At 38.5% G+C, this 12,048-nt stretch overlaps 1 protein-coding gene across 1 annotated transcript in view; it reads right to left on the bottom strand.

The window, feature by feature from the left end:
• The window catches only part of LOC113238845 (moesin/ezrin/radixin homolog 1-like), a 13,512-nt gene extending 5,432 nt beyond the window's left edge, over nucleotides 1-8,080 (bottom strand). Inside the window, exons 1-4 of the mRNA XM_026475689.1 lie at nucleotides 7,944-8,080; nucleotides 4,127-4,306; nucleotides 2,719-2,841; nucleotides 887-1,057 (exon numbers count right to left, since the gene is read on the bottom strand). Coding sequence (XP_026331474.1) covers nucleotides 887-1,057; nucleotides 2,719-2,841; nucleotides 4,127-4,306 — 474 coding nt within the window. The 5' untranslated portion in view covers nucleotides 7,944-8,080. The remainder of the gene's footprint in view (nucleotides 1-886; nucleotides 1,058-2,718; nucleotides 2,842-4,126; nucleotides 4,307-7,943) is intronic.
• Nucleotides 8,081-12,048: the final 3,968 nt, after the last annotated feature.

Here is a 12,048-nt window from a genome sequence, read left to right as displayed (position 1 = left end):
CACACACACACACACACACACACACACACACACACACACACACACACTCACATAAACAACACCTGTTCATCATCTACACAATGAAGAACAAGTCATACTACTACTAATGTATATTTCACAGTCATATAATATATACTTTTTTTACAAGTTTTAGAGTACATATAAACATGTCAAAATTTATTATTAACGGAAATTTGTAAGTTTGAAAAATGTTTGTGGTATCCTGTAATTGGCGTAGTTGTTTGGTATTGTTTATCTTTCAAATTGTTAATATATTGTAAGCTGTTGGATGCCCGAAATAAAATAAAATAAAATAAAATGATCTGTTGACGAGGCTAGTTTTTGTAGCATTTTATTCGAGGTCGCTATTTTGCAGTTTCTTCGTTGTTTATATTATGTTCAACCTTGAACAACTTTACTGCCGAGAGAAACACACAACTTTTCACCTCACTATAGCGAGGAAAATGGAAAATGAAAGAAAAACAGTTGAATAAAAAACATTAGTTTTTTAATTAACTATGAAAAAGTTTATCTTCGGATGCGTTCTGAATTTACACCTCATCAATATTTATAGTCGCTTGTAATTTTATTTTGGGTGATTAAGTGATTATTGAAATTATTTTAGTTCTTCGACGAATTGAAATTTAATAAACACCAAGATATCATTGTCAATTTAATGTCAACAATAATAAGAATAATATAAATAAATCGCGTAGATGGACGTGACATTTCTTTTTTTTTTCATCGAAAGAAAAAGTTAGGTGCACCACAGTTCAAAAATCTTTTTCACGCTAGGGTGCAAAAACGCTTTGGCTCGCAGATTTCCAATGAGAAAGAAAGCCTTTCCGAGGTAGTGAGGTGAAAAAAATATTTATGTACAACTGACCTTGTGCTTATCGCTGACGCTTTGTGGCAGCAGACGCTCGTTCGCGAGGAACCCGGGTACGTGTAACGCGGGATTGTGGTCCCCATGCTTGACCTGCAACGCGTAGGACGCCAACAGCTCCGACGTCTCCGGCGGGCAGTATATTATGTCAGAGAGGATGCTATTCTTCACCTGTGACACAGATTATTTAGAACTTTGTTGCATTTATACAGGCTGTATATTTGAAAGTGGGACATACTTATAGAGTGCGTTCTATTCCTGATTCTCAACCCAAAGAAATAATAAACTAATTAACTTAAACTTTACAAAAAATATTTTTTAATTTTTTTTTATCGACTACTACTTGAGCACAACATTAGTTATCGAAATCTATGCACATCACTATTATTGCTCCGACGCAGCGGCGAAAAGCAAAGCACAGGTCGGGGGTGAGAACGCGGGCGCATACGCGAAATTGCTCAGTCCACGCGCGACCTTGATCTAACGAAGACACGTAAATTATTTGTCCTTCCGCTTGCCCGATCGCCGCAAAATGGGTATTTATTCTAACGTGGAATTGACTGAGATGGTGCGACTTTACGCAATAAGTGGTGATAGTGTGAGGCAAGCTATTGAAATGTTCCCAAATCGGAGTTTACGCGGAGGAGTTGAACAGTGTTTCGACACTGTTGCGTTGCGTGAGAGGATTATCTCAGCATTTTATACTGTGAGACAAAATGTGTTTGTGTTGTACAATTTAAAACAAAATTTACTATGCCGTGCTAGACTATGCATTGTGGAAAACGGTGGACATTTTGAACACTTGCTCCGTACCACGTAAGTGTAAATAAACTATAAATAACTAAAAAATCAATCATTGTAATTAATTTGATTTCACATTTTTAACTACGCCAAAAACCTCAATTCTTATTAAATGATAACTACTTACTAAAACATTTCGATGATAGTTCAAGTAAAAAACAATTAACATAACCTAAAACGTAAATGTGAAATCATTGTTATTGTTGCTGTCTCACTCGGCGCTCGCTTGGTAGCATTCCCATTGCACTCGAAATTAAGCGTAAAGGGAATCGGTTTATTCCTATCTACACTTCAAAACACATTTGTTGATTTATTTTTTGTTCTATCACATATCCTAATTTTATTTTAGTCTATGTTAAGTTGTAACATGATTTACTATGACATGTATGAATATGTCTCACTTTCAAATATACAGCCTGTATAGTAATGAGTGTTAGAAAGAATAAATATTTAATACTTTCTGCTAAACCTACTTAGGTTTCTTTTACGATGGGACTAACGAATCGTCAGCTTGGTTCCAAGCAACATGCATGTCCGTAGCACTTCCAGAGCCATTCAGAGCTTTGAATCGCAGAGATCTGCGGGGCAATGCTACTGCTCCCGTCTCCCTGTGACATAAGTTAACAAGTCCCGTGTGCCTGTATATTCACCAGCACCTTTATCCTGTCTTGCGCCGCGTTGTTTAAATTAATAAGTCTTTTTGGTGAAATTTTTAATAACAAAAATAAAATTTAAATTTTTACGTGTTTGTGCAAAATAGTCTCATATTCATATTAATTTTTTTACCAAACCTTACAACATTTTCAACCATTTTCATCATTTTATTTAGGGTGCACTACCTTTATACTTACGTCATAGGCAAGTTGATTACGACTTCGCGCATTAACTGCAAAAATGCAGTCAATCTGTAGAGTTTATTAATTATTATTCCTGGAGCCTTATTCTAATATGTTAATTTAAAAATGTTAGCTTATGTTTTCTGGCCAGTTTTCTTTCAGCTGTTTTATAGAAGTTGTTTAAAGAATTATTACCTGAAGGTAGAAGTACTTGACGGTGATGTCCTGGATGAGTTCGTTAGCGACGTCTTCGGGGAAGAATTTGGCAAGGAACTTGAACTGCAGCGGGTCCTCTTTCTTCACGTGTTGTTGCATTACCTGGAAGAAAATATTAGTTTGTTATTTGTTGGATACTTTATAAAGTCTGCTAAGTACAGCCCACATGGTGTCATAACTGCAGTAGTTCAGGCACATCTATGTAATTCAAGTCACATGATTGGTCGCCTTGAATTATTAACATCACTCTCAATGCACTGAGAAAAATCCAATGTGAATTGGATAAAAATTAAGGTTAGTCCCATAGGCGCTTTATGAGAAGGTTCTGGGCGCGATTCCGATTTGGGCCAATTTATGAGACAAACATTTTTTCCCCCAGAGTTGTCGTTATTCTGGTATGTATACGGAAGGGATTCAGCAAAAACTATCATCCACTATTCTGGTACCAATTACTTATATGCATTTAATAGATACATATTATTTACTGCGTTGTACTTGTTGTATAGATACGAACCAAGAATATCGAAAAATCTTTCGGCAAATGAAGTAATGATGAGATCCCTGTATCCTACGGTGGGGAACAGGGCTTTCTTAAGATTTCTTACAAAATAAGACAATAAGAGACGAGTTTAAGCCAAAGGGGAAAATTTACAAGACCGTGATTAGACCTGTCATGTTGTATGGATCAGAATGTTGGGCGTTGAAAAGGGAGCATGAACGAACTGTGCATGTAGCGGAAATGCGAATGTTGAGATGGATGTGTGGAGTGACGAGAAAGGATAAGATAAGGAATGAGTACATCAGGGGAAGTTTGAAAGTGGCGCCAGAGACGGAAAAGATGGGGAGTAATAGGTTAGCGTGGTATGGACATGTCATGCGGAGGGAAGAATGTCATGTGACAAGAAGAGTGCTAGTTATGAATGTGGAGGGATATAAGGGGAAAGGAAGGCCAAAGAAAAGATGGATGGATTGTGTGAAAGATGACATTGATAAGAAAGGTGTGAGTATAAAAATGACGGCTGATAGCGGAGAGTGGAAGAAAAATACATGTTGTGCCGACCCCACCTAGCGTGGGATAAGGACAGGAAGAAGAAGAAGAATAAGAGACGAGTTTAATAGGTGGTAATTGTTGGGTAGCAAACCGTAAACAATATGGAAGTGAACGAAGTCGAGGATAAACATAAAAATTTTGCGTATATATTTTGTAAACTCTTTAGTCGATCAGCTGGATTCGGTATATGTTATGGCACTTTCTATTCTTTTATTCATAGTTCGACTGAGTTGCAAAAATAAACGTTTTTAAATATTTTTGTACAATCAAAAAATGGCTTAATGTAAACTTACTGCTATAGAAAATGGAGAAAAATGTATTTCAATATAAACTAACCTTCTTGTCCAGTTTGATCCACGCGACGCCGCCTTTAGAATCGGTGTACTGTAGACCGAAGAACCAGACCTCCCGAAGGCCAATGGTCTTCACCACTTGGTCGAAGAGCTGCTGTCCAGTAGTGGTCTTCAGTATCACGAACTCCAGCTCCGCGTCAATCGTCGTCACCCGGACGTTCATCTGAGGATACATCAGAACAACTGTTGGTTCAATTATTGGACCTAAAAATAGAGTACTTTACGAAAGCACGGACGACACCTTTGAGTTTTTTAATATTGTGACATTCATTACATATTGTTACATTATATCGTTAATAGTTTATGGCATAAGTGGGCGGGAGCTAGTAAAACCACTCTTAAATGCATCGAACGTGCCCAGAGGGCCATACTAAAGGTTGGTTTCTGTTTACCGTATCATTATCACCGGCTGTGTGTTGTGAATGCCTGAGATTTTGTGAAGCGATGCATGATAGTGAGTCAAGTATAGCGCTATAGTTTAATTTATTATTTCAGTGTTTGGTTTTTTTTAATTTTTTTTTTTATTGTTATTTTTTAATTAGTTTGGTTTCACGGCACATTGGTTATGGAACTGTAATGCCGTGTAAACATGTTTACAATAAATAAATAAATAAATTATCCTTCTGTGAAACTCTACTAAAAGTGCAAAGTTCTAACACTAAGACAGTTGTTTATAGTTCACGTCGTCCTAAAAAAGCATGGTCAGATTATTTATAAGATAGATAGATAGATAAAACGTTTATTTGGATCTACGGACATATACATAACAGAAAAATATGTAATACAATAAAAAAAAGGAAAAAAAAACAGCAGAGTCGCAGCACTGCCGAACACCCAGTTATGTATGTGTGCTGTAACAGCGCAAAAAGGCCATAGCTCAGCGTTGGTGTTTACTCAGGAGCAAACCGCTGATTTTCAGCTATAACCTAGAGGATTCCGCGGATACGACAACCAGTTAGCTGACGCCATTTTCATGTTGTATAAATTAAACAAATAATAATTTCGAAACTAAATAAATACGGAAGATAATATAAACATAATAAATAATATTTTTTTTTTAGATTTGATTTAACTGTATTAATTAAATTTTTATTGAATTGATATTCAATTATTTTATGTGAAATTACTCCACTAGTTTGTTATAATTATTAATACAAAGATTTATTAATAGAAAGAAAAGAAGAAAAAATACCTTCGATCCGGTCGGATTCGAACCGACGTCTTCTTCGTGCCAGACGCTATACCAACTAAGCCACGGAACGAACCAACGGACCTCAAGATTTTTTCTATGTGCTTGCGTCGTGTCTTTGTATTTGGTTTTTCAACGACTTTTTAGTCGTAGCGCCATCTATGAAAGATTTAACTGTTTTAATTGATTTAACTGTGTTAATAATATAACCAAATTATAAATTGAATTAAATGTGATTATTATATAAAAGACAATTTAATTATATATATAATGTATGTTGCTATTACACAATGCTATAGGCATGAATGGAATGCTGTAGGCAATTTTCGCTACCTAAGCAAAGCGCTGTGGAATACCCTTGTTTTGAGAGTCTAGAAGAAGTGCCTTTACCTTGAAAGTGCATTCAGATTTTAGAAGTCTTAAAGGTGGTTTTTTTTTTAAATTTTTTTTTATACATGACAGGCAAATGACTCCACTCTACCTGATGTTAAGTGGAAAGTGGTATCCAAACGCGAAGGAACCTAGTGGAGCGATGAAACCCTCACTGCACTAGCCACCTCCACCCTGCCTGCCTACAATATGCCTCTTCACGCCTCGTTTGAAGGATCCCAATATCATATCATGGTGGGATATTATTCCAACAACTTGTTGTTGTTCATTTTTTACTTTTTTTTTTTTACTTTTTTTTTAGTTGTAGTTCAGCCACTACTGTCCACTGCAGGTCAAAGGCCTCTCTACCCTTTTTCCACTCTTCGCGAATTAACACCGCTACAGGCCAAGACCTCATATACGCGTCCAATTCGTCACGCCATCTCGTTCTGGGTCTTCCACGGCTTCGTCTTGCGTTGGGTGGGATCCACTCCGTCGTGTTCTTTGCCCACAGCTCGTTTGACATGCGGCAGACGTGTCCCGCTCAGTTCCATTTTAAGCTCGTGGCTTTATAGCCAACGTCAACGAATTGTGTTTTGGAGCGCAGTATGCTATGGAGTCCACAGCAAGTAAAAATAATTATATTAAACCTATGTCAGACACGTAACGTTGGTGTTTGCATCGACCTATTACTTTGGTCATAACATCTAACAACATTTTTTCCGTACGCAAATACGACAACAATATTTTATTGTATAGAATTTAAAACTTTTGTGGTTCTTCACTAAATTATTATAATTAATATCAGGTTTCTTACCACGGTATGACTTCTTTTTATTTTCCCGATATTTCGGAGCGGTTGCACGTTCCATGGTCACGGATTGACTGGACGGCGGCAGATGACAGCTTTAAGAGCAGACATATCTGTCTACCCTCTTGCGCTGTCGACGACTACCTTCATCGCGATTTGTTGTGGCGTTACCATTGTCACTCATTTTTTTCACACAAACCACACTCACTGTATCCACACGCGAAACTGAACTCGAGGTGTTTTTGTTTTTATTACTGCACGCACTAACGACCGGATTCCATGCACTGGACAGTTTAAAATACTATTTTATTGTTCTCTACTAGCTTTCTAATAAAATGGTAACGTAGGTCGATGTGTTTGTTTCGACTATGATATGTATTTGCGCACTTTAGTTATCAGTATTCACTGGACAACGCCATGTATTCAGCCTCCGTGGAGGACAAAGCAACTGTGAGTTGCTTTTTGGAATCCCACAACATCGGTGAATACATACATATGAATACATAACCAGTATACGATCGCCTGTCACGACTGTTGACCCAGTCAGCATCGATGAACCCATATAGAGACTTTCCAGTCTTTTTAAATGTAAGACCGTAGTCAAACATACCTTTTAGATATTGCAGGACATGTTTAGCAGCAGTCCAATACGCCTGCAGAGGGTTCTTATTTAACTGGCCAAGGAAACTTACTGCAAATAAAATATCGGGCCTCGTATTGATAGTCAAAAACTTCAGGCAACCCATCAAGTTTTGATCAGCAGGTCAACACTAATGTCCGTAGGAGTAGAAACAGTTTTGCACTCCGCCATATTAAATGGGTATTACGTTTCTAATATAATATACTTTAAGGAGTAATTTCATGGTAAACGTTAGAACCACTCAAACCGAATATTATCATATTTATCCAAGCACACCAAAAATTTCATTAGTGCTTTTTAAGTGCAGGATTTGCGGTGCATTACTGCATTTTATTTGAGATGTTTTTGTTGGTAGTACGGAGCGTATTTATTTAGCAATGCAGAATAAAAATTTTTATTTATAAAAACTTGTATTTAAACTGAATCCTTTTCTAATTTGCGAAACCAAATAGCCGCCATTTTGCGGTAGGAGGAGCGCATCGCGTGAGCAGTTATTCAGGGTAAACTTAAGAAACGCTACTTACGGTATGTTTTCAATTAATAAACACCGAAATCACCAGCCCAAACAATAACACACACGATTGTCGTGACGTATTTTTGAAGTTGTTTATTTTTTTTAAATGACAGACCCAGGTATTGAAAACTTTATGGTTTGCTAGAGTAGTTACCGAAATAGCCATTAATAATAGTTCTTCTACCTGTAATAACTTCGATATCCGATAAACTGCATGTATCGCGTGAGCGGATAAATAGAACAGTAACTTACAGGTGTTCTTTCCCTTAAAATGTACCTTTTAACGGGTCCCACAGGCGTTTTTTCTTCCTCAACTGGTACTGTTGAAATTGTAGGGAGAAGACGGGCCACAGACAAGAGTGGTAGCGTAGCAGCAGTACTTGTACTCACTACAGGGTCAACTGAACTGCCTTGCACCTGTAAATTATTGTTATTAGCAGGGAGAACAATATTTTGACGAACCAATCTTATCGCTTGAGAAACAATCCTCTAAAAATACTACATCCCGTTCTTAAATACTTTTTCTTATATTGGTGGGATCATGAAGCCTATACAATTTGTTATCGTCGCAATAGCCAACGAATATGTACTGTTTTGCTTTAGCGTCTAACTTTTAGCGATTAGAGGACGGTACATAAACGTATGCACGACAAACAAATATTATAATATAGCGCCTTGTCGTCGAGTTGCCTACACCAGCCCGTTACACCAAGTACCAAGTACCAAACAAATATTCGTAAATGAGAGAGATTTGGCTTTCTATTATACCAAATCTCGTCGGAGTACGATTTCCTAAAACTCTATGAGGGCATCTATTTTTTTTATAATATTAAGTGACGTGGTGCGCCTGATGGTAAGCTACACGCCTGTCCATAACAGTTGCAGTGCGACTCAGCGATCTGAGCGACTCTAAGACATAAGTTGACAAGTCCTTGTGCCTGTAATTTTACCAGTACCCTTATCCTTCAAAACCGGAACACAGTATTGGTGACAATACTGCTTGGCGGCAGAAATAGGTAAGGTAGTAGCAGTACGTAACGCTTCTTCCCAGAAGGCCTTTGGTAGACTACTATCTTTTAACATGCACCTAGCCTTCACCACTAAGGACCCAAGACTCTTTTGCCTATAACCTTTACAATATCGTGTTTGTACATAGGACAACCTGTCTTATGAAAAACAACAGACTTGCTTCGATCGTTACCGGGCGTATTATACCGATTTAGGGAACGTGATGTACTGAAGTCCTAATTCGAAAGAAAAAAAAAATTTCTTTTTATCACATTTTGCGATATAAATTACATCAATGTATCATGTGGACTGTCAGAAATGAAATCGTAGTTAATAATATTTTTCAAAAAAATCATTAAGTATATTTAATACATGTCCAAAACCAAATCATATCCCCAGCAAGTTGGTCATATGTTCCTATATTCCTAAGCAAATACTACTTATATCCATTTCACTAATCAGAATTAAAACACTCGCAGTGCGGGTAGACAAATAAGACGGTAGTTTCTCTGTTTAATACTCTCATTAGTTGATGAAGCTATAAATAAGTGAACCATCGTAGTACTCGTATTTGTGCTGTAAGTGCAGTTCAATTCAGGAAGACCTACTATTTCATAAAAGATGAAAACATATAGGTATGTATAAGTTTACGAGTATATTGATATGTCTTATGGTATTAAAAGTGTTGTGAAGTGTATTTTAGAAAATTTACTACTTATTTTCTTTTTTTATCATCGACTTACAATTATATGGACGTCGGATCCGCGCTAAAAAGTGTTCGAACTTATAGGGCGTTAAAATCGTATACAGAGCGTCATTCACGCTTTAGTCTTCGTTTGTTCGACTAACAGCGAAGCAAGCAAAATTAGACAGTACTGCGATGACATTACAATTTAAATTCAACGTTTTAGTTTCTTCGTATTCCTTTACATGTCACTACGTTTAAATAGGTTGACTTGGGACATTTTTTTCGTGGTTTTTGTATTAGACTCGTCGTCCATTTATTTGTAAGTCAATGTTTTTTATAAAAAAACAAATAGGCATTGGTCCATCTCACCTGCTGGAAAGTACCGATGAGGTCGAGGATGTAGCAGGCACATCTAAATAATGCCTACTCACTCTCGCCTTGAAAAGGTCCAAGTTATAGCGTTCGGGGAACAAGTCTGCCGGCAGGGAATTCCACTCCCTAGCCGCTTGCCATATAAATGAATATACACATATATATACGAATCCTGGGAATATCCACAACATAGGGATGGAACCCCAGCCCACGTCTAGTCCCCCGATGATGGAAAGGGTAAGGCGGAATCATATTATGCAATTCCATCGCACATCTCCGTGAATATAATATCCTGTAGAATACCGATAAGCGTGGTTGCCGCCATGCTCGGTAGCGAGGAGTCCTGGGAGGCGGTGGCCTCCTTTTGCACAGAGGTTATGTCGCAAAAGGAGGCCGCGGAGCACCCGCACCCGCTTCGGCGCAGACGTACGGGGAGAAGGCGAAGGCAGTTCGCTGCTCGCCTGATCCCCTAGTGAGGCCAGCGGGCTCTGGACAGGGACTCCGGAGCCTGCATTGCACGGCCTTACTCGTCTGGGGGGCGGACCGGAGGACAACCGACTCGCCCCTCCGTTGACGCGGGAGTCCTAGCGCAAGCGGCCGGGCGTGGTGAATGTTCACCGATCCCACGGCGCCGACTGAACCGGCGAGAGGGAAACCCGGGGGGGTTTTAGTGGGGTAGACCCTCCAGTTTGGAGGGAGAGTCCCCACATAAAGATATCCCCCGTCAAAAAAAAAAGGCAACTCTGTAAGCCTCTTGGCACGCTTGTCTATTGAATCCAAGGTGGCCAGTTGGTACAATGGCCAATACGATCTAGACTATTCTAGACGATTCGACTAGCCTTAATTTTGATTCGCATATAAACCGCATTGAAATGAATCGATTCAAAAAATTGCTAGATCGTAAGTAATTTAATCGATCTTCATAAAATGGAATCGTAATGTGCATGCCTATTATGTTCATTCGTTCTATATAATAATAATAACGCACACACCCCGACAATACCGACGACGCTGCTGTACCTGTCGCGACGACATTACTCCACGAAGTCTGAGGAGATAGTGGAGTACATCTGGTTAAAAGCCGAATACACCTTGAGGGTCAACCGATTGGAGTCCCGCCACAACGTGAATTTTATTTCGTTCCAGGGGGTCGATTCAGAAACCTTACTAACTCAGTTGTCGACCAATTTCTTTTAATTTTTATTCACAATAACCAAATCGTCAAACTGTCGTATTCGAAATAGAAATAACGTCACTCCCGTACGATTACTCGAGCTTCTCGACCGGCAAAGGCTACAAACGTTAAACAAAACAGTTATCGAATGAAAGTTACCGAACGTCCTATTGTTTACGAAGCAAGAATGTAATATGGAAATCTCTTATTATTTTAAATAAAGTCTGGATTTTGTTTAATTTTTATTAAACCTTTGTCAGTCTATCCGGCTCGAAGGACCAATAATTCAACTTTTGCCAGTCTATCCGGCTCGAAGGACCAATTGAAGAATAACGGCGCCGATCCGTAATCTGTCGAGGAACCGCCTTCGATATCCTTCCTCAAAGGAATCTTCCTTAATCTTATGAAGGGGACTGCGTATTCAAATAAAAAAGTTACGGCGATCTGACTTACAACATGAACACGTCTTAATACTAAGAGCGCAAGAATGCGAATGAAGCTAAACAAAAGCCAAAGAACAAAAATACCAATATTCGCTTATGCTTATACCGGTACGGTGTCATATCAATTGGTCGCTACGCTTCTCGGCCAATCAGAGCTGCTGAATTATTCATTTTCCTCTCAATTCTAGCTCTGACCGGCCAGACGCGTACGGCTGTCCGTAACATCTTTATTAATTTATTTTAATGCAAAACTAATGCATACCTATATTTTAGACCATTAAAGCCTTAAAAATGTATTATATAAAAGAATTTTCATTTTTCTTATAATCTATTTCACCGACCAACTTCGTAAACGCTGTCGGATAACGTATCCGAATTTGAATCCTAAATATTCAAAGGCTACAAACGTTAAACAAAACAGTTATCGAATGAAAGTTAAAATGATTTAAATCCGAATGTTTAACTCGAATATTCTGAATAGCTCGGAAAACGCCCTTCCATTTGAGAACGATATCCAATCGTACGATTCGGTTAAAATATGGAAAAGTTCTGAATCGGGTGGCTGGTGAGAGTACCAACCGGACATCTTCCGACCTTCATGAAGGAGGAGTTTTGGTCGAAGGAGGTGTCATATATCGGCGATTCCGCGGCCGTTTACCTGACACCAGATTGCGTCACACGTCGCCGACAAGTGCAA

The sequence above is a fragment of the Hyposmocoma kahamanoa genome, unplaced genomic scaffold, assembly GCF_003589595.1.
Source record: "Hyposmocoma kahamanoa isolate Upper Pololo Valley unplaced genomic scaffold, ASM358959v1 98479, whole genome shotgun sequence".
Lineage (NCBI taxonomy): Eukaryota > Metazoa > Arthropoda > Insecta > Lepidoptera > Cosmopterigidae > Hyposmocoma > Hyposmocoma kahamanoa.
Note: the sequence above shows the minus strand (reverse complement) of the source record. Positions and strands in the feature narration are given on the sequence as shown.